A 23,719-nucleotide genomic window follows, 5' to 3' on the forward strand; every position below is an offset into this window, starting at 1 on the left:
TGCTTTTTTTATGCTAATGTTAAGCTGCTTTTTACAGTACCACCAAAGCCTATGAGATTTCAGAAATCTCATGCACACACACTGGTTTTTTGTGTGATCAGTATTTTGTGCATTTGCTGCGTTTTTTGGACATAGAGCATGTCACTTTCAGCGTTTTTGCTGCATTTTTTCAGCGTTTTTCACCCATTGACTTCAATGGGTTTGAAAAAATGCAGCAAAAACGCAGGTGTTATGGAACCCCCCAGCACCCAGAATATGTTGTGCAGTTATATCTACTATATAATTGTCTAAGGCCATGTTCACACGCTGCGGTTTTTACCGCGGAACCGCCGCGATTTTGATGCTGCGGGTCCGCAGCAGTTTCCATAGCGTTTACATTAACATGTAAACCCTATGGAAACCGCAAACCGCAGTGCACATGCTGCGGGAAAAACCGTGCAGAAACGCAGCGGTTTACAACCCGCAGCATGTCACTTCTTTGTGCAGAATCGCTGCGATTCTGCACCCATAGGAATGCATTGAACCGCTTACTTCCCGCATGGGGCTGTGCCCACGTTGCGGGAAGTAAGCGGATAATGTGCGGGTGGTACCCGGGGTGGAGGAGAGGAGACTCTCCTCCAGGCCCTGGGAACCATAAAATAGTGTAAAAAAAAGAATTAAAATAAAAAATGAAGCTATACTCACCTCTCAGCGCTGCCCGCGGCCGTCCGGTCTCAGTTGCTGTGCCGAACAGGACCTGTGGTGACGTCGCGGTCACATGACCGTGATGACGCCGCGGTCACATGACCGTGACGTCACGAAGGTCCTTGTCGGCACAGCCGCTTGCAGCGCCGGGGAGATCGCGACGTCAGAGGGTGAGTATAGCCAATTTTTATTATTTTTTACATTACTATTGATGCTGCATATTGCTGCATATGCAGCATCAATAGTACAGCAGTAATCCCGCAGCGGAAACCGCGGAACAAACCGCGATAAATCTGCAGGGATAACCACAGCGGTTTTGCCCTGCAGATTTTCAATTCCGCTGCGGGATTAACCCGCAGAGGAACCCGCAGCGTGTGAACATGGCCTAAGGGTCACATCCGTCTCTGTCCTTCTGTCTGTCTGTCACGGATATTCATTGGTCGCGGCCTCTGTCTGTCTGTCTGCCTCGCTTATCTGTACGGTCATTTCTGAAAAGGCTATAGCCCTGCAAGTTAACAGCCCAGTCATGGCTCTCATCCAGCCATGTTTTAGATATCCCCACCATGTCATAATTATGTTCCAACAACATTAGTTCTAATTCGTCCATTTTGTTGGCGAGGCTTCTGGCATTAGTATACATGCACTTGATGTTCACAACGTGGGCTGCGCAATGTACAGCGTGGGCTGCGCATTGTACAGCGTGGGCTGCGCAATGTACAGCGTGGGCTGCGCAATGTACAGCGTGGGCTGCGCAATGTGCATCAGCCCACAGGCTGCGCCCCTGGGCAGAGGGAACAAGATAGCCCCCTTCCGACTGCCCCCACCTTTGTAATTCCCACAGTAAATATCGGCAGGCTCCGGCCACCTGCGGCTATTGTAATGTATGTCTGGCCTGCCGCTTTTCAATGGGCCTGCCCTCTGTATCTGTGTGATATATTCTGTGTTCTGTGAGTAAAGTGTTGTCACACTGGAAATACGTGGAGAAGCAGTGATCTTTTATATGCGCCCATGTAACCAAGCAATTCCAGCCAGCGTCCTTCATTCAGACTCCTGCCAAAGCAGAGTGGATCTCCTGAAACACTGGGTGGTACTGAAAGAGGTACTCCAGCACGGTAGACCCCGTTCGGTATAGCAGGTATCATTATTTGCTGCGTTTTTTGCTGCTGAAAATTCAAGGACATTAGCATGGACAAAGAGAAAAAAAAATGCACCAAAACCTGCGTTTTTGACTCGGCTTCTTTCCTGCCAAGAAGATCAGGTTTTGCTGCAGCAAAAACGCCCTGTGTGAACTTACCCTTATTGTGTAAATGAGGCCGTAACCTGAATGTTGTCATCTGTTTTTCAACAAGGTTGAACTTGAAAAGTGATAGACAAAATCCCATATTTATAAGGTTTGTTCATGATGTAACTTATTGGGTGCAGTGGTGACTGTATCAGACATTTATTTTTGCGAGGACGTTCATCATGTTTTATGATTGTCATAAAACAATAAGTAAGTATCCATTCCCAGAGATGACGATAGTATGGCTTACCCAATTATATTTTGGACTTTAAGGATCAGAAAGGGTTTACCTGTTTTTTAGTATGCTTTTTAATATAAGCGCTATATATTTTTTGTTGTTTGTTGGGCTACCAATAGGATTTTTGCTGCATTTTATGCACGCAATTCACTGGTTTTATTTTTATATACAGGTTTTAAAGGGGTTCCTCGGGAATACTTAAAAATAAATATTTGAAGTAAATGTCATTATAGATAAAATTGTATCAGTCTTCTTATACTGACAGAAGCCTGTGAGAATGTTCAGTAGGAAGCTTCTTTTGCCTTGACCTGGAGATACTTATATTGTTATTCAGAAATACAGGACACAGGTGTGAGTGGCCTCTTGTTACCTCAGCACCTCTGGTATCTCCAGTACTAGATCAGATAGACATGGTAGACAGCAGTGTGAGCAGCCTCATCTTACCTCAGCATCTCTGGTATCTCCAGTACTGGATCAGATAGATACACGGTGAACAGCAGTGTGAGCAGCCTCTTCTTACCTCAGCATCTCTGGTATCTCCAGTACTGGATCAGATAGACATGGTAGACAGCAGTGTGAGCAGCCTCTTCTTACCTCAGCATCTCTGGTATCTCCAGTACTGGATCAGATAGATACACGGTGAACAGCAGTGTGAGCAGCCTCTTCTTACCTCAGCATCTCTGGTATCTCCAGTACTGGATCAGATAGATACACGGTGAACAGCAGTGTGAGCAGCCTCTTCTTACCTCAGCATCTCTGGTATCTCCAGTACTGGATCAGATAGATACACGGTGAACAGCAGTGTGAACAGCCTCTTCTTACCTCAGCACCTCTGGTTTCTCCAGTACTAGATCAGATAGACAGGATGGACAGAAGTGTGAGCAGCCTTATCTTACCTCAGCATCTCTGGTATCTCCATTAGTACTAGTGGAGCATCTTCCTACATATTAAAGGATGGAGCAGAGCTTCCTACCCAGCCTAACATTCCAGGACAGTGAAACAAGCGGAGGCCATTTTAATTGCATGATGATTACCTTCCTAAACAAAATGATTGTGATTTGCTAATTAAATGTATTTAGGAATTTATACTGACATTTTAGCTTTTTCTATTCCCAAAGAACCCCTTTAATAATGTGTTGTCCAAAGGTGGCTACCATAAAACAAGACTTTTTCTTTGTGTTGTCACATTCGACCTTTTTTTTTTTTTGTCAGCCCTATTAGAGTGCATGTTATCACTAGCAGAGCTAATCGCTATAAGCCCAGCTTAAACCTATACATTGGGTGGAGGTTAACCAGGACTATATTTACCAAAGCTGTGCAGAGAGTAGGACGTAAGGGAACATGTTTAACACTTTTGTGCTGCATGTGTGGTGACAATACCGTGTGTTTAGGATGGATTAAAAGGTAGTTATTATGTATTCCTGAAAAGCTAGTGTAAGCTGTCATGTGAAGGCTAATAAATAACGATCCCTTGATAAGTCAGAACGTCTTCCCTTTGCTTCAGCTCGTTCAGGAGGAAACGCATTCAGTAGATGGCCCTGCCCCTCACATCTCCTCATTCTTCCTGGTGTTTGTGTCTAACCATTGTAATTTTCCGCTGCCATATCCTGTACTGATCCATCAGCGTTGTAGAACATCATCTTCATAGAATCACACCTACGGTCTTTGTTTCCACCCACTTACAGTTGCTTAGCAGTATTAGCAGCGGTGGGGGAGCACAGTAGTGGCCACTGCAAAATCCAATCTTATTTTGTTGTTTTTATTTTACATGATACAACACCCATAGAAATGAATGGGCCTTCCATGTAGTACATACTGATGATGATGGATCATCCAGAGGGAGGACTAGTTTTTGTAGCTGCTCATTACCTTATGTAATAAAGAGGTAATAACTTTAAGATGGGCTGAATATAGCAGACTACCATTTTTATTACAAAGATCAGGACATCAAGCAAAAGACTGGATGGTTACCGTTAAAAAGTATGATGATATTGTGTATAAATCCTAAAAACTAGAAAATACTTAGCATTCAGTGCATTCAATTTAAAGGGGGTGGTCCAATACCTATAATGTCCTTTATAAATGTCTATCTTAAGCACTTTTGTAATTGGCTATATTATAAAATTTCTTACACTTCTCCCAATACTGCTATTTGCTGTGTCTTTTTTTTACTGTGATGTTTCGTTTGAGAGGAGTCTCCGGAGGTTGGTACTGCACTCCAGAGGTGGTGTTATAAGCAGTGTGAGTGACACCCCGATGTTGATTCATTTGCCAGTGCCACCCCCTCATGACATCCTGTTTTTATGCTGCAGAAAAGTGAGTGCAGCCCCAGCTTCCTGTGACGTACCATTTGATACTCATCTCAAACAAAACACCACAAGAAATAAAGTTGAAAAAAAACTCCACATATTTGAAATGGCAAAATGGGGAGAAGCGTAGACCATTTAATAATAAAGCTAATTCCAAAACGGCTTAGTACTTAAAGATAGGTATCTATCTATAAAGGGCTTCTTGGGTATCAGCTACCCCTTTAAGGCTGAATTCAGACATCCATATACCACAGTTTGAATATGTTAGTCTCCTGATCCGAAATTGATGAGCTCATAGGCCGCCAGTCAATGCATCGTTGCCAATAATCCGACGGTGCTACATGTGTGTCTGAATTCGGCCTAATTGTGAGATATAGTCTTTATTTGGAAGCCCCTCAAGGCAGTTTTGTGATATACATTAATAAGGGAAAACCATGTTGGCCTACTTTTTACCTTTTAAACATGGTGTGTGAGATTTATTATAATGCAACCGATGTAAAGGGAAAAAAGAATTGAACATTCATTTCTAAAGTTACCGAATTCTAGTTTGTGCCAATTTCCTACTTTTACAGAGCATGATTTCTGGGTACTGGAGGGATAAAGTGTTCTCTGATCTCCGCTATGGAAATGAGCGTGCACATATATGAAAACAGTAATTGCTGTATACTTGACGTTGGCTGTTGTCCTCTTTTCAGGGGGTGTTACCGTTTTCGTTGCCTTATACGACTATGAAGCTAGAACATCAGAAGATCTTTCCTTCAGGAAAGGTGAAAGATTCCAGATCATCAACAACACGTACGTGACAGCCATGTTTCACAAGTGTTTTCATTAATGGGATGTCCTGGTTTCCTTCTCTTCCTCTCCTTTCTACAGACTGTAGACATGAACTGGCATATTTCGACCACTTTTCAACTTTTTTTTTTTCTTTTGGTTGGGGGGGGGGGGGGGGTAGCTAAAAAAAAATCCAAAGAAAAAATTATATTATTATATTAGATTTGTTCAAAGTGATATTACAAATTCTGGTTGATGAGGAACAGGTGGGTGTTATGCTTTTTCATTTATGTCAAGCAAATGCAGTTAAAGGATTAAGGTATGTGTACAGTGATCTATTATTTAAATCAGATTTTTATTACATGTATTTAAAAAAGAAAATTAGTTTTTTTTTTCTCTTTGCAAATCATGATCTCTATAAAGAAACATTTGTAATCTTGCAATTTTTGCAAGGGCCTTTTGAAGATTTTTTTTTTTGGACTTGTACTTCCTGTTCTCTCAGGAAGAGTTTCCAGCAGTCACTCTGTGTGACTATAAACTTTAGAATCCCCGTTCACGCACTGTTCTCTGCGGAGATTGGTTGTAATGTATGCAGTATTCATACTCCCGGCAAAAACAGTCAAGTGGGCGCAGCCTCGCTCTATTCACTTGTATGGAGTGAGGCCATGCCCACTAGACTGCTTCTCCCCGGGCGTATGCATTTCATATACAGCAGAGGTGTCAAACTGCATTCCTCGAAAACATTACCTGTTGGCGGCCCTCGAGGAATGCAGTTTGACACCTCTGATATACAGCATATCACGTACATCACCCCAATTCCCGGCTCTTAAACTGGTTAATCCTTGCAGCACACAGAGCACGCCCAGGGGGATTTATTTTAGACCGGACAGCGTTTCCAATCAATATAAATTAAAAAAAAAAAATATATATGCAAAGGCAAGTCATTATTGGTTTGGGCTGAAATAAGACTTTGGGCTGCACAATGTAATTACTATGTGCATATTTTACTACATTTATCTTTCCTCCATTACGGTATTTACTAAAAGGGGTTCACTCTTGGCATCTGAGGTTATAGGCAGGTCAGAGCTCTGAGGAGATGAGGCAGACGGTTTACAAGGGGTCTCCGTGTAGCAGTAGATCGCTGCCACAATTGTCTAATTTGTGCACTACATTAAATCACTTCTTTTTCTTAATTCAGGGAAGGAGACTGGTGGGAAGCTAGGTCCATAGCCACTGGAAAAACAGGTTATATTCCCAGTAACTATGTAGCCCCAGCGGACTCCATACAGGCTGAAGAGTAAGTACAATGTTCCGTGTAACCAGCGATAAGCTGATAATTGATATAAAAAGCTATTACTGCAGTTGGGAATTATGGCACAACATAGTATATCGCCAAATGGCTATGTTAAATGAGCATAAGAAAGTGATGTCTTGGCATCTGTTCAACAGGGCATATGTGGAAAACCAAATTCACCCTGATTGACACTGAATAACCATTTATTGCGTTCAGTTGCCATATAATTACATAAGATGCCAATATATAAATGCTCCTGTTCTGGTAATTCGTATTAATCCAGTCATTTATTACATCACGTGTCAATGTATTCTACCTATTTATTATATTGAATTTCATGGTGTAGGCAATATAAAATTCTTACCGAGGGAGCGCTGTTCAAGCAGTATTCCCATCTTCAAGATCCTATCCAAATATATAGTAGGTAAAATATTAGCAAATACCTCCAGTTAGAAATGTAGTATAGTTCTTCTGATTCGCTATGTCTTTCCTCATGTGCAGGCATTGCAGTGCCTTAGGTATCCATGGTTACAGCCACTAGCAAGAAGCTAACTGTCATTAAATCAGCGGTTGTAACTATGGATACCTAAGGTCCTACAATGCCTGCACATAAGACGAATCAGAAGAACTATACTACATTTCTAGTTGGAGGTATTTGGCAAAATTAGTGCTACACCTGCTACATATTGGGATAGGATTTTAGTGATGGGGATACCCCTTTTAATTCTTTCTGAATATGTACAGTAAAGGGTGACACTTAGCACTTGTATATACTGTCATTCTCCAGCTAAATTTTCTTTTGACCCTATATTAAAGGGATTGTCTGCAATGAGGAACCCCTGACTAAATCAATTCAGTCCCCATAGACTGAAAAAAGCAATGTACACGCACCCCCCTCCCCCCCCCCCCCCCCCCAAACGATGCTGTCCCTGCAGTATTGGTGCTGGTATTAGCATTGGGTAACATGACATAGACTCTCTAGTATTTATGAGCTGCAGCTGATTAGCGTCCGCTGATTGTCTGCAGCGGTAATATGGGACTATGTTTATATTGTTTTTATTCTGTGATGTCCTGACTTGATTTAAGCTGGGTTTGTCTAGCAGCGGACAACCTCTTTATGGATTTATCCCTTCCATCATGACTGTAGCCTTGTATACCAGAGCCGATGTTGAGTTCACCTGGACGTCCAAAGGTAATATTGTAAAGAAAATAACAGTTTAATCTGCTGCGTCAGTGGAAATGTCATCAACCTAAAATGAGCAATGCATTTTTCTAAAGTGAACGGTAATTATAGTGTTTTCTATCCGTGTTGAATACAAAAAGGAAATGTTTCAGCAAACAACATGCATAAAAGGATGTCTGAAGGAGACTGATGAATAAGGAGATCTATTACTGCATGCAAATCATGAGACTTGTGCTCCTTTGCTTATTTCTAGGTGGTATTTTGGCAAAATGGGGAGAAAAGATGCAGAGAGATTGCTTCTCAGCCCGGGAAATCAGAGGGGGACGTTTTTAGTTAGAGAGAGTGAAACCACTAAAGGTAATTCTATATATGCAGTGATGTCTGTTTGTGCCTCATTACACAATTTAAATTACAGGGGTTTTTTTCAGTGCAAAACAACCAAGTTTACATGAAAAAACAATGGGATTCATTTATCAAGACTGACGATTCATATGCTAATCTCAAACCTAAAGCCTGCGAGGTTTATTAAAAAGCTTGCATGAATTAATTTGGGCTGGTGTAGATTTCAGCTACATTTGCTAGTTTTTTTTATAGTAAATTTATTGCACGTCAGTAGGTCACACCACACAGAAGTGCTTTGTGCAACAGAAGAGGGTAAAAGAAAGTTGCATTTTGTGTAAAGTTGGACTTGTTTGCACCAATTTCATTAGACACCTCTGAGCAAATGTGGTGCGTTTGGGAGACTGTGAAAGTAAAAAATGAAATGTCTGCATTCTGTGAGCCACTGTAGATTTACACCATTTTCGTTGTTTCAACTTATTGTATCTTAGACTCAAAGATCTGATCTGATTATGCTCCTGTTTCCACCTGAAATGTTTGTGCAATTTTTTTGGACATAATTTTGCTACAGATTTTGTTGCCTTTTACACAAATGTTTTCACAGTTAATGTAATTCCTTTTTGTTTTGTAAGGCTATGTTCACACGTTCAGGATTTCCATCCTTTTTTTTTCCTGACTGAAACTGCAGGTCTCTGCAGAAAACGCAGGTGCGTTTTTGGTGCGTTTTTGGTGCGTTTTTTAGTGCGTTTTTTAGTGCGTTTTTTAGTGCGTTTTTTGATGCAGTTTTGTCTGCAGATTGTCTGTGTTTGACAGAAATAAAGTTTACTGCAGTGGGGGGAAAAAAAAAAAAAAAAATGATGTCATTTCCTTGTCCAACCCTTTTCTTCTTCCATCCTCCATTTTGGGACTAAACACCAAAATGAGTGGACGTGTTTTGAATGACAGCGCTCCGCGTTTTGCGCCGCATGCGTCACTGCAGCGCACGCATCCGGGCGCAGAGGACGCAGCAAGTTGCATTTTTGCTGCGTCCAAAATCAATCAAAAAAAGGACGCATGCGGCGCAAAACGCAGCGTTGTGCATGCGTTTTGCTGCGTTTTACTTTGCGTTGTGTTGCGGCGCCGACGCTGCGGCGCACAACGCAAATGTGAACATAGCCTAAGTGCCACGTATTTCAGTGCCACGTGCCACGTATTTCAGTGCCACGTATTTAAGTGCCACGTGCCACGTATTTCAGTGCCACGTGCCACGTATTTCAGTGCCACGTGCCACGTATTTAGTGCCACGTGCCACGTATTTAAGTGCCACGTGCCACGTATTTAAGTGCCACGTGCCACGTATTTAAGTGCCACGTGCCACGTATTTCAGTGCCACGTGCCACGTATTTAAGTGCCACGTGCCACGTATTTCAGTGCCACGTATTTCAGTGCCACGTATTTCAGTGCCACGTGCCACGTATTTAAGTGCCACGTATTTAAGTGCCACGTGCCACGTATTTAAGTGCCACGTGCCACGTATTTCAGTGCCACGTATTTAAGTGCCACGTGCCACGTATTTCAGTGCCACGTATTTCAGTGCCACGTGCCACGTATTTCAGTGCCACGTATTTAAGTGCCACGTATTTAAGTGCCACGTGCCACGTATTTAAGTGCCACGTGCCACGTATTTAAGTGCCACGTGCCACGTATTTCAGTGCCACGTATCACGTATTTAAGTGCCACGTGCCACGTATTTCAGTGCCACGTATCACGTATTTAAGTGCCACGTGCCACGTATTTAAGTGCCACGTGCCACGTATTTAAGTGACACGTATCACGTATTTAAGTGACACGTGTCACGTATTTAAGTATCCACGTATCCCACGAAGATTTTTCATGGAGAACAGACACATCCAGAGATATGTCTGCTCTCCACGGCTGCAGCAACACACTGACAGGAGCCATAGTTCCTGTCGGTGTGTCACTGCGCATGCGCGAGCGAGTTTACCGGCGGTCATTGACCCCGGCACTCTCGCTTAACGGCAGTGCTGCGTGGGAAAGTTCAACGCAGCTGTACTGCTGTTAACCGAGACGCCGGAGTCATTGAACTCCGGGACAGTACGCGATACACTGCTAGGAGCTTCGCTCCTGGCAGTGTATCGCCGGAGAGCAGGGGATCGGCGTGGGACACTCGTTTTATGGATTCTGCGGACAGGGAGTATGGATTTGGTTTATTATTTTTGGATTTTTTCCTGGAGGATCGAGGGCTTCGCCTACCAGTGTGCTGTTGGTGAGTATATACTCTGTGTTATGTGTTGTATGTACTGTACTGTGTGTCATGTATGTGTATTGTGTGTAGGTGTTTGGTGTAAACTTTACTATTGTGCTAAGTCGCCGGACACAGGGACAACTCTCCCATCCTAATACCGGATGGGAGTAGTAGTCCCATACGGCGACTTAGCACAATGGTGGCACTAGCGTCGCATGGGGACACACACGCACACACACACACACACACACATGCACACACGCACACACACACACACACACACACACACACACACATACCAATTCAATCAAACGGCCGACACGATCCCCATGCGACGCTATGCCTCCATGTCTCTCCGCCCACGCACTTCCGGCCCCGCACTTCCGCCGGCTTCCCCGCACTTCCTGCAGCAGCGGTTCTGCACATCAAACCGCAGTAAAACACGCAGATATATTTTTGATCTGCGTGTTTTACTGCGATTTTGACCTCACAATGGAGGTCTATGGGTGCAGAACCGCTGCGGTTCAGGAAGAAGAATTGACATGCTCCTTCTTTTTTCCGGGAGCTTTTCAGCACGGCTTTTTTTTTAAATTTCCGGACCATGTGCACAGTGTGTCCTGTTTTCCATAGGGTACAGTGTACTGTACCCTGCATGGAAAACAGCTGCGGAACCGCAGCGGCAAAACCGCCGCGGTTCCGCGGTAAAAAACGCACTGTGTGAACATGGCCTAAGACCATGTTTGTTTTGACAAAAAGGCAAAAAAATGAAATAAACACCATATTCGAACACCTGGTAACCTGTGTATTACTAACCCCTACGGTATTTAAATGGGATTTCTTGGGAATACCCATCCACATCCTATTATCCTGGACTAGGTTAGAATAATAAAATCAGCTGTTATTTACCATCTAGGGCCACAGTCACACATTCTGTATTTGGTCAGTATTTACCTCTGTATCTGTAAGCCAAAACCAGGAGTGGGTGATAAATACAGAAGTGGTGCATATGCTTCTATTATACTTTTCCTCTAATTGTTCCACTCCTGGTTTTGACTTACAGATACTGATGTAAAATACTGACCAAATACTGAATGTTTGAACACCCTACTGTATAAATAATTTTTTGGGGACAGATGGATATCTTGGGTAGTAATCGCATGAAAAAAAAAAACTTGAAAATTAACACTAAAAATCTTGTGGGAAAACTACATCCATTTCAGTTACTCGGTAATAATTAGTGATGAGCGAATATACTCGTACTCGAGATTTCTCCAGCATGCTTGGGGGTCCTCCGAGTATTTTTTAGTGCTCGGAGATTGTTTTCCTCACCGCAGCTGAATGATTTACATCTGTTAGCCAGCTTGATTACATGTGGGGATTCCCTAGCAACCAGGCAACCCCCACATGTACTTATGCTGGCTAACAGATGTAAATCATTCAGCTGCGGCGGAGAAAACTAAATCTCCGAGCACTAAAAAATACTCACCCGAGCGTGCTCAGGAAATCTCGAGTAACGAGTATATTCGCTCATCACTAGTAGTAATCCGTTCCTGTATTTTCATTTTTTACCTTAATTCAACATTGTTATTAGGGAAAGTAGACCATCTACTTTAAAGGGAATCTGTTGGCTGAATTTCACCTCCACAAACTATATGTAGCTCTTTCGTAGAGTGATCCAGCAATGCCTTTACGTTGCCAGTCCGTTGCTCTATATCTGAGAAATCCACGTTTGAATTGATATGCAAATGAGACTACAGTGCTTTTGGGATATGGAAGCACTTCCCAAGCTTTTGTCCCTCCAGTAGTGTTGCTCTAGCGTGCTTAGATAAGGTGTTATCCGAGCATGCTCAGGTGCGAAGAGTATTTTCGGCGTGCTTGAATACTATGTTCCAGTCACTACAGTTGTTCAACAGCCGCAACACATGCAGGGATTGCATACATGTGTTGCCGCTGTCAAACAGCCGTGAGACACGCAGCCCGGCGACTCGAACATAGTATTCGAGCACGCCGAAGATACTGTTAGCACCCGAGCATGCTCGGATAACACCTTATCTAGGCACATTTGCTCAACACTAGCCTTCAGCTTTATTTCCTTCTCATTGTCACCTCCTACTGCTTGACTGACGGCGTCTTTGCTTGAAGTCACACGGCATAGAGGCTGTGAGTCAAGCAGGAGTCAGCGCTCTGCAGGGAAAATGGCTTGATTTGACAGGCTTGGCAAGTGCTTTCCACATGCCAAAAGCACTTTAGTTCCATTTGCATATCAATTTAAAAGGCCAATTTCTCAGTAGCTATGTAGTTAGGGGCTGGGTGGAGGGTGAAATCCTGTTTATAGATTTTCATTTAATAGAAATTCGACCTAAATTTCTGAGCATCATGTTGCAGGTTTTTATTTTTTTACGCCCGTGTGCTGTGACCTATTCATGGTTCCTTTAAGGGGAACCGGTCATGTATAATAATGCTATTAACCTGCAGTTATGGGATTAATCTGCAAGTTAATAGTGTTCTGACACTGTGAGGTGCTGGCATTGAGAGCCCCACTGCCGGGAGGAAATTAACTCCATTCCCCACAGCAATAAAGTCACAGCCTGCTATCAGTCAGTGCCGGATCGTTGGCACACTCTACATGGAACGGTCATTGACTCCACTATGACTGAAAGCCGAACGCTGCCGGAGGGAATGCAGATAACTTCCTCCCGTTAGCCAGGCTCTCAGTGCCGGCGCTGCACGGTGTGGAAACGGTTTTAACCTGCAGAGTAAGACCGTATCAGCAGGTGACGATCTTTATAGTAAGAACTGACTGATACTGGCAGATTGTTCATCAGGTCCACAGTATCAATGTTGATCAGTATCTGAGACCAATGTACAACCACATAGTATTGCCAGGTGTTTAACCTTTTCACATATTGTACATTAGAGGTTGGAGGGTTTTTTTTTTCAGTGATGGATTAATAAATTCTCTTGCACATATTTTGCTTTGTAGGAGCTTTTTCACTGTCCATCCGGGACTGGGATGAAGTGAGAGGCGACAATGTGAAACACTACAAGATAAGAAAACTTGACAATGGAGGATACTATATCACTACACGGGCACAATTTGAATCACTACAGAAACTTGTAAAACACTACTCTGGTAAGGGCTTAACCCCTCTTTTCACATTCTTTTGGTAGTTGTGTTTTTTTTTTCCTCTGTACATTTTAATATTAGATATGTGATACCTACTAGATCATTGACCGTTCAACCACTGAACCCCCAACCAAATGGCAGAACATGAGATTAGTTCTCCATTCAATCTTTATGGGACTCCAGGAGATAAGTGTGCCCAGCTTCTGGCATTTGGTGGGGTCTCAGCAGTTGGATTTGCTGTTTTCAGTTGTTCTGGATGTGTTGTGTGGTATCTGAAATACTTATTTAAATGTGTTCTCCATTATGCTGGATTAATTTTGCATTAAATGCCACCAATCTTCAAGATCAAAATTTTATGTAAACATGTTGTATATGCAAGTTAATAATGAATGTTAAAAAGAAATGTCCAGGGATATTTATCAAAAAATGAATGTCATTGGTGTATAATATTATGTATAATGGACCAATACATACAAATAAATCACTTAGTATCACTCTAGATATTCACCAAGATAACTCTGCCTAGAGTAGCGCCACGGAGCACAGGCATATCATTAACTGAAAACTTCTAACAATGATTATACAAAACCACAAGACTGATTTCTTCATCCCAGGTATAATTTTAATCAGTGTAACAGTGGCAACATGGCAGTATGTGTAGTTTACTTAGCACAGTTCTGCTAACAAGTTGCTTTAAGCAGAAGGCACCACTAATCAAACATCACCAAGGAGATCTCCAAACAAGTCTGGGACAAAGTTGTTGAGAAGTGCAAGTCAGGGTTGGGCGATTTAAAAAAAAAAAAAGTCCCTATCTCCGATCTCCTCTAAAGCACCATCAAATCATTATCATCAAATAGAAAAAACACAGTACCACAGCAAACCTGCCAAGAGATGACCGCCCATCAAAACTTACAGCCCAGGTGAGCAGAGCATTAATCAGAGAGGCAGCACAGAGACCCAAGGTAACTGATAGAGCTTCAGAGTTCCCAAGCAGAGACTGGAGTATTTGTCCATATGACTACAATAAGTTGTACACTCCATAGAGGTTACCTTTATGGCAGAGTGGGCAAAAAAACATCTATACACACACATTGTGAGGCTCGCTTTGAGTTTGTCAAAAGATATGTGGGTGACTACCGAAATGTATGGAGGAAGTGTGGTCAGATGAGACCAAAATTGAGCTTTTTGGCCACAAAGATAAATGTTATGTCTGGTGTCAATCGAACACAGCTCATTACCCCAAGAACACCATCCTCACAGTGAAACATGGTGGGGGCAGCATAATGCTGGATGATTTTTGGCTGCAGGAAAAGAGAAAACTGTCCTAGTTGAGTGGAAGATGAATGGTGCAAAACACAGGGATTTTCTTGAGTAAAACCTGTTTGTCAGTGATTGAAGACTGGGACTGAAGATCTTTCCAACAAGACAATGACCCAAAGCATACTGCTGAAGCAACATTCGAGTGGTTTAAGGGGAAACGTGTACATTTTGTGGAGTGGCCTAGTCAAAACCCAGACCTTAAGCCAATTGAGAATCTGTGGCCAGACTTGAAGATTGCTGTTCACCAGAGGAAATCATCAATCTTGAAGGAACTGGAGGGGTTTTGCCTTGAGGAATGGGCATAAATCCTAGTGGCATGATGTTGAAAGCTCATAGAGACTTATCCAAAGCGGTTTGCCTCAAAAGGAGGCTCTACAAGGTACTGACTTTAGGGAGTGACTAGTCAGTGAATGCACACTGAAGGTTTCAATTATTTTGTCCTATTTGTTGTTTGCTTTACAATAAAAAGAGAACCAAATGTTCACATTTGTAGGCATGTTCTTTACATGAACTGATGGAAAGCCTCAAAAATCCCAGTGACATTCCAGGTTGAGAGATAGCAAAACACAGAAAATACCAAGGGGTGAGTGAATACTTTCACAAACCACTGTATAAAATCCTTTAAGGCCCTGTTGCGTGTTAATCCTAATGTGGTTGGACTGGGTTGGTGCACACAACATCTTGATGCATGTTTCACCTCTATCTGGGCTATGTCAGGAGTAGCATGTACATGAAAAATAGGGGGTACTGTAGTAAAAGTAATAATGAAGCTCACAAGGGACATGCGCCTCTAACATGACTCCTGGCTCCATAAGGTCGGCGCCCATGCCAGCCTCCTCTATGAAGGCTGGACATCTTCACCCTAAGGGGAAGGTGATAAACATCGTTTTTCTAACATTAATTCTGACACAGTTCATTCACATTTATATATCATTTAATTTTATCAGAGCATTCATGAAAGATTTTTATTTTTTTTCTTTATAAAGAACATGCTGATGGCTTGTGCTACAGGTTAACAACTGTGTGCCCCACCGTGAAACCGCAGACCCAGGGACTAGCAAAGGATGCATGGGAAATTCCAAGAGAATCCTTAAGACTTGAAGTTAAATTGGGTCAAGGATGTTTTGGTGAAGTGTGGATGGGTAAGTACACATTTTCTTATTCTGTATATCCGTGCCAAGCAGCTGGTGAATGTTGTATGTGTCATCTGCCACTGTCCCCAAGTGTATCCAAAACATAATGCTCATAAATCGTTACTAAAGCCAGATGACATTCCTCATGAAAATATGGCAGTGCTTGTTCAGAGGTTCAGCCCCTGCAGCCAGTCTTTTTAATTTACTAAACACACACATTTCTCCCAAGAAACTTTGATGAGATAATGTTTCCTTATTGACATGATTAAAAGCCAGGAGGGGTAAATATGACAATGTGTTTGGGATATGATCTCACTTGGAGTCTTTCTACAGCCCAAAGAAATTTATTAAATGCTTGACCTCATTGATTTTGCATCCAAATAAATCCAATTCTCTTATTTTCAGACTTTGTTATGACGCCTGTGTTGTATTGATGTGTTCCCATTGTCTTTTGAGGTTAAATAAGCGAAACATCATATTTCCTTTATTATCGATTTACCTATTACTATAGCAACAGCATGTTTTTGTGTATCTCAAATTTTGCATGTTTACTGGGAAATTACTCCTGGATTATGTTGTGAAACTTTGTTGGAAATCTTAGTAACTGGAGTAAATCCGTAGTTTCTAAGTCCATGATGTTGCTTTATTGACGGCTCTGTATTGTTATTATGCTAACCCTCATCTACTGTACTGTACGCTCCTCGTGGGAAGGTTTGGTGGCTCTATGAAATGTTTCCACACTATGTGTGATTGATTTTCACCTCTTCAGGTCAGTTTTCAGAGGACTGACTGGCGGAACAATATGATCATTGATCAGCAAACTGTTACCGATCAGGTGGACCAAAGGTAAAGATGCCCACTGAGCGAGCTATACTGGATCGCTCAGTGCGCATAGGCTGCAATTGTTTCAGCAGTGCGCGTCCTGATTACACAGGATGATGCACCTTGGAGACCGATGATCTTTTACGCAGCGCAAAAGATAATTTCACCAATAAATGAGCGTTTTGCCTGTTCTTCCGGTGATCAGCAGCCTGTTAACTCTGCAAGAAAACTGTGAAACTAACATTAACAAATCATTACTATTCTATTGTAGTATAAATGCCCATTAGGTCTTCAATCCTCACTCATCAACCTGTCTGATGATGTTTAGTGGAGAACTGGCAGCGATATCTGCATGGGTTTTGCAGCATGTGAAATATGTTGTGAAAATCCGTAACAAATCAACACATATATGCACGCACGCACGCACCGTGGATTACATTTTTTACATCACGTGTGGGCAGTGTATTTAAAATCCTGTCCACGAGGTTTGCGCTATAAATGCCTGTGGGTTTCTGGTATGTATGGACTGTTTCCTCATCTAGCCAAGATGAATGGTATTTTTTGCCTCTTTTCCTCTAATTATCATTTTTATTTTGTATTATAGGAACGTGGAATGGAACAACAAAAGTAGCAATTAAAACACTAAAGCCAGGGACGATGATGCCTGAAGCCTTCCTACAAGAGGCACAGATAATGAAAAAGCTCAGGCATGATAAGTTAGTTCCTCTTTATGCAGTGGTGTCTGAAGAGCCCATCTACATTGTTACGGAGTTCATGACAAAAGGTTGGTCACATCTAACCTAGATAACTTTTGTATGTATGGAATAGCGTAGTCATACGTAGCAATGACTTATTACAAATACCCTTTTCTGGTGTAAAGATTAAGGGTAAGTTCACACTAGGCGGTTTTTTTTTGGGTTGTTTTCTTCCAGCATTTTTCTTTTCTGCTGCAAAACCTGATCTCTTTGCAGGGAAGAAGCTGCAGAAAGAAGCCTGTTTTTCTTGAGATTTTTTGCTTTGTTTTTGATGTTTCTTTTTTTGGTGTGCAGTTTTTGCTACAATTTTGTCATGCTAAATTTGTCTATTGTGCATGCTGATAAAGTTTAATGTTGGAAAAAAGTCCTATTCTATAGAATAAGGTTTTGGCATAACACAAAATGCCGCAATGCATGATACCTGCATTTTTGGTGATTTCTTTTTTTTCGTTGTTTTTTTTTAACCACTCATTCATTTCAATGGGTAAAGAACTCGGAAAGAAGTGACATGCTCCATTGTGCAAAAAACCATGCAAAGCACAAAATACTGATGATGACAAAAAAAAAATACCTGTGTGCATGAGATTTTTGAGATCTCATAGACTTTGCAGGTACTGTAAAATACAGCTGAAAATATGCATAAAAAAAGGCAAAAATGCCCAGTGTGAACTTGGCATAAAACTTTTCAAAATATACTTTGCAGATGATGTTTAAAGGGAATCTGTCACCAGGTTTTTTCTATTTAATCCGAGAGCAGCAAAATTGTAGGAAAGATCCTGGATTCCAGCGATTTATCACTTATTGGGCTGCTGTCTGCAGATTTACCATTTTAAACTGCTGAGTCCTGTTTAACCCCACGTTCACCACTGGGAGCTTTTTGCGTAAATTGGCAGAAAGCTGCTAATCAGTTGTGTAGGTGGGTTCACAGAGAGCAGTAGGACTATAAAAATGATTAAAACACTGATTTTATTGTCACATCACTGGAATTGGTGTCTCTCTGCATCATGCTGTTTTAATATTACAAAGCAAAATCCTGCTAATTGCTTTTTTTCTTCATATTGCGGACCAGGTAGCCTATTAGACTTCCTTAAAGAGGGGGATGGGAAGTATTTGAAGCTTCCGCAGCTGGTTGATATGGCTGCACAGGTAAGTATATTTTTTCTCTCTGAATCCTGCTTGGCCCGATACCAACAAAACTATACTTTAGTCTGTTCATTTTGTTTCCCTAGATAGCAGATGGCATGGCGTACATTGAAAGGATGAACTATATCCACAGAGACCTCCGAGCTGCTAACATCTTGGTTGGTGACAATCTTGTATGTAAAATTGCTGACTTTGGACTGGCCAGATTGATAGAAGATAATGAATACACAGCAAGACAAGGTATAGCTTCTGTTCTATGCTTTTTTTTATATGTATACTCCTACAGGATGTGTGTTTAATTGCGATACACCCGCAAATGTTGACTAGAATCTGACAGCGGAATTTAACTCACGCTTACAGGAAGCGCGTCACTAGTTCCGCCGATCAGTGACCCCGTAACATGATCGCGGGTCTCCTGTAGGTCGGCATGACAACCAGAGGTTTGCTGCAGACCACTGATCTGGTCATTGCCAGATTGCTATGAGCGCTTCCTCGTGGTCGGTGCTCATAGCAAGTGAGCATTTCTGCTACACACAGGTGACCTGCTCATTGCCTTTGTGTAGCAGAGGCGATCAAAGTACTGCAGCTTCTAGACTCCCATGGAAACTCTTGAAGCATGCAAAAAGTAAAAAAAAATGATTTTAAAAATATAAAAAACTAGCAGAGTTCAAATCAGCCCCCTTTAGCCCCATTCAAAATCAAATAAAGGAAAAAAATCAAACACACACATATTTGATACCGCCACTTTCAGAATTGCCCAATCTATCAATAAAAGAATTAACCCGATCGCTAAATGGCGTAACAAAGAAAAATTTAAACCGCCAGAATTACGTTTTATTGGTCGCCGCTACATTGCAATAAAATGCAAAAAACAGGCGATCAAAAGATCATATCCACACCAAAATTGTATCAATAAAAACATCAGCTTGGCATGCAAAAAAAATAAGCCCTCACCCAACCCGAGATATCAAAAAATGGAGTCGCTACAGATCTTGGAACATAGCTTTTTTTTTTTTTTTCCCATCACTTAAAAAAGAACCTATATATGTTTGGTGTCTATGAACTTGCAATGACCTGGAGAATCATAGTGGCAGGGTCAGTTTTAGCATTTTTTGAACATGGTAAAAAAAAAAAAAAAAAACCTATGGAATTGTTTGGGTTTTTTTTTTTTTTTTTTTTGCAATTCCACTACTCGTGGATTTTTTTTCCTGTTTTCCAGTACACAATATGGTAAAAACCAATGGTGTCATTCCAAAGTACAGCTAGTCTCACAAAACACAATCCCTTCACATGGCCATTTTGATAAAATAAAAAAGTTATAGCTCCGGGAAGAAAAGCAAAAAACAAAAACTGAAAATGGCCCAGAGGTTAAGGGGTTAAAATCATCTACTAATACATCCATTTATAACGCAGTTAGTGCTATTGTGCTGTTACATATAAAAGATGGCGTGCGGTGGTTTATCCATCAGATAATCTTACTGAAGCTAAGAGGATCGCCTTTTTTTCATGGCGCAGATCTGTACGATAAGTTTTATAAACTGCCGGATTGTCTGAGATCGTACAAATAGAGATAAAGCTGCATTTACACTGCACGATTATTGGCAAACGAACCTTCCTATGAACTTTTGTTGCCGATAATCGTGCAGTGTCACCAGGCTGGAGATCATCCAGTGAACGAGCCACACACTTGTTCGTCGGGTGAAATGATCTTTTAGACTTGCTTATAGAACACTGTTCTTGGCAGCACGTCATCCTTGTGCAAACACCGTATGCTGTAGAGAACTATGGCAGCCTGTGTACACAGAAAAACTTGTAATGAGCGCTCTGTGCACATTCCGTGATGGTTTTCGGCCCCATATGGTGTAAGGTATATCTGCTGTAGGCAACGTTCATGGAATTTCATACAATCTTGGTATCTGTTGTCCTAAAATACATTTCATTTTGGTCACGCTGATATATTATCATTTTTAGGAGCTAAATTTCCCATCAAGTGGACGGCTCCTGAAGCCGCTTTATATGGGCGATTTACAATAAAGTCTGATGTCTGGTCATTTGGAATCCTCCTGACAGAGCTGGTTACCAAAGGAAGAGTGCCATATCCAGGTACTGTGTCCGTCACCTTACTGTGCGAATGGCTTTGTGCTTCTAGAGTAAGGACCATTAAGAAAATCCGCAGCTGAATCTCGTAGTAGGAAAGGTAACTGAACAGAGTTAGACCTGGTCTAAATACTGATGAGCCACTCGCACACCCACCATCCATGGGGCAGATAAGGTAGCTTAGTATTATACAGGCACAGCGATGAGGCTTGTATAAGGGCCACTCACACAGATACGTGTAGTGCACCACGCAGGCTTATTAGTGACACCCATACTATCAGATCAGGCCGGCTTCCCAGCACTATATAAGTGCACCCCGCCCTAACATAGGTCTGTTTATTCCTAAAACAATTAGAGATTTTTATCAAGACTGCAATGTTGCTTTATTTTAGATGAAATGGAAAGATTAAAAAAAATGGATTTATTGTTTAGGAAACATTTTGTTTTGTTTGATTACATGCTTCTGGTAGTGATTCTGTAATAATGGCCATGAATCCTTTCCATAGGGATGGTGAATAGGGAAGTTCTGGAACAAGTGGAGCGGGGCTACAGAATGCCCTGTCCCCAAGGCTGCCCAGAATCCCTGCACGAGTTAATGAAGCTGTGCTGGAAGAAGGACCCAGATGAAAGGCCGACCTTTGAATATATTCAGTCCTTTTTAGAAGACTACTTTACTGCTACAGAGCCACAGTACCAACCTGGAGACAATCTATAAGGCTACAGACTAGACGTCAAATGCACAATTCTGCCAAAAGTATAAGCAAGACTGCATAAGTTTTTACCTGTTTCTGCGAGGAGAAGGAGCTTCGTGATCCCTCTGCATGCTTATGGCGAACTGGAAATCCACAATACAGTTGCACAAAACCACTTTGAAAGTATTGTAAATGGACAAATCATGTGAGTCAGAGCAGGTCCCAAAGAAAGGTCTGTTTGGTGTTGATGGTGAGAAAAGCCATTAAGAGTAGCGTCCAGCCCTGTGCTCCAATGCAACATTTCAAGAAACGGAGGCTCGCTGGACCAAACATTTCAGTCCTCTTCAAAAAGTTGTTTTTGTTTTTTTATACCTACTTTAGTAAATGCTAATCCTATCACTGTCCTATACCCAGTCCTAGTAGTAACCACACACTTGCTGGGTTTGCATTGAGCCATGTCATTAAATCGAAATCACTGTAGGTTCTAGGTGTTAAAATATTTATACAATGAATAAGGCGGACATGAGCTGGTGGGGCACAGTGTGTGCTGTGCTTCTGTGATTTCTCCTTCATGGCGGGGTCACTGTTGTCCTTTAGCGAGCAGAGCGCCTTATCCTTGCGCTCTGCAGTATCACGGGTTTTGCCTTTTAGAGGCTTTTATACTGCTGTGAACATCTCTAAAGAATGGCAGTCCAAGGGTATACTTACCGGTGAAAATGGCGACAATGGCCGAGGTTAGGTGAGCATCTGCCGAGTGGTAAGTGGAGATAATCGTGTGTATGCAATCTCTTCCTAGAGTTCTTTTCTGGATCCTTGTTTTTATAGAGAAAGGCTTAATTGGGTGTTAGCGTTAATAATAAAGCATATTCTTTGTAAACTGAGAAGTTATACAACGTCTTGAATATACTTTCCGTGCCAATTTCACCTTTTAAGATCTCTGCCTGCAGTCACACAATAGAAACCTGAATATTACACTACAAAGCTATCCAGGCCGTGTGATGGACACCTATGTGCCCAGCTTGTAATCACACCTGCACCTTCTAACATTATCATACAAGTGCAGTAAGCTGAGATTGTGCAAACCAATGTGAACTGATGCAGACTGTATATTGGAAATTGTGTAAAACATAATGGTCATTTCTATCTGTCTTCACATCAAGCATCCAAATAATGTAGCCCTTGTCCCAACCCATAGTGGGGGTTTCTGCGATACCACTTGGGCTTTTCTTTGACTACATCTAATATTGGTGTGAGGTGACTGGAGACAAAATGTGAATGTTTCTACTGACTGTATGCAGACACTATTATTTTCTGTGGTGGAAGCATTAGATCCCCGGTGTATACCTGGATGGTCGATGTGCTCGTGCAAATTTTCACAATTACGGCTGACACATATCTGGCAATAAATGAACTTTAGTTTCACTGGCCTCTCATGAATATGATTATCTAACAGTAGATTGTGAAGATCTGGTAGATCCTAGATGACATTTGATGATGCAACTTGTAAAGGTTTGATCCGTTCTCTGTATCAGGAAGGCATTTTGTTTACAGCCTGAAATGTTCTCTTTCTGTAATGGCGGTGCCATCATTCCCCTTTAATACCTGCATTCTATTTAACATGGCAAATTTTTTTTTTTTTTTAAGGGCTTTATACAAAAACTATGAATTGTATCTTTTTTATAAGTCTTTTGAAAGCCAATTTAACTCTACTTCTGTAAGTTTGTGTACTAAGTAAAGGAGCACAGTGTTTGGCAGGTTCGCTGTCATTCATTGTGTTTTCACCACTAAACAAAATCATGTAATATCGTTTGTATAGTAAAGGATTAAAACACTAATTAGCGCCTTTATTTTAAGTGATTATGATGATGCATATCTAATGGACATGAGAGGTTATCGGTTTATATATTTAACACCATTTTATGTTAAATTTGATGCCTGCAGAACAGCGGGTCATCGGCGTGTAAAATAAAGGAAATTTTTTTTTTTACAAAGATTATGCTTGTTGGATAATTTTTCCTGGTGCAATAATGTTTTGTAGTTCAATGTTTATTATTAGATAGGCCACAATTTAGACAAGCACATGGTCCTAGTAGGGGGTGGAGGGGGGTGCCAAGAAGTAACTCTGCTCTTTTCATGGTATCAGGGTATGGGACTTGACTTAATATATTCACTGACTGAAGAAAATCCTCGCTATGCCTTTGTATTTTCATTTGTATACCCATTACAACCCCCTAGGTAAGGCTGGTTTCAGAAGTATTTGACACTCTGCATGTGGACCGCAATGC

At 41.6% G+C, this 23,719-nt stretch overlaps 1 protein-coding gene across 1 annotated transcript in view; it reads left to right on the forward strand.

Annotated features, from left to right (window-relative positions):
- The window catches only part of YES1 (YES proto-oncogene 1, Src family tyrosine kinase), a 101,037-nt gene extending 77,618 nt beyond the window's left edge, over nt 1-23,419 (forward strand). The window contains exons 3-12 of the mRNA XM_077270317.1: nt 5,209-5,308; nt 6,483-6,581; nt 8,015-8,118; nt 13,329-13,478; nt 15,779-15,934; nt 17,352-17,531; nt 18,572-18,648; nt 18,732-18,885; nt 20,617-20,748; nt 21,249-23,419. Of these exons, the coding sequence (XP_077126432.1) occupies nt 5,209-5,308; nt 6,483-6,581; nt 8,015-8,118; nt 13,329-13,478; nt 15,779-15,934; nt 17,352-17,531; nt 18,572-18,648; nt 18,732-18,885; nt 20,617-20,748; nt 21,249-21,457 (1,361 nt within the window). The 3' untranslated portion in view covers nt 21,458-23,419. The remainder of the gene's footprint in view (nt 1-5,208; nt 5,309-6,482; nt 6,582-8,014; nt 8,119-13,328; nt 13,479-15,778; nt 15,935-17,351; nt 17,532-18,571; nt 18,649-18,731; nt 18,886-20,616; nt 20,749-21,248) is intronic.
- Nucleotides 23,420-23,719: the final 300 nt, after the last annotated feature.

The sequence above is a fragment of the Ranitomeya variabilis genome, chromosome 6 (genome assembly GCF_051348905.1).
Source record: "Ranitomeya variabilis isolate aRanVar5 chromosome 6, aRanVar5.hap1, whole genome shotgun sequence".
Classification (NCBI taxonomy): Eukaryota; Metazoa; Chordata; class Amphibia; order Anura; family Dendrobatidae; genus Ranitomeya; species Ranitomeya variabilis.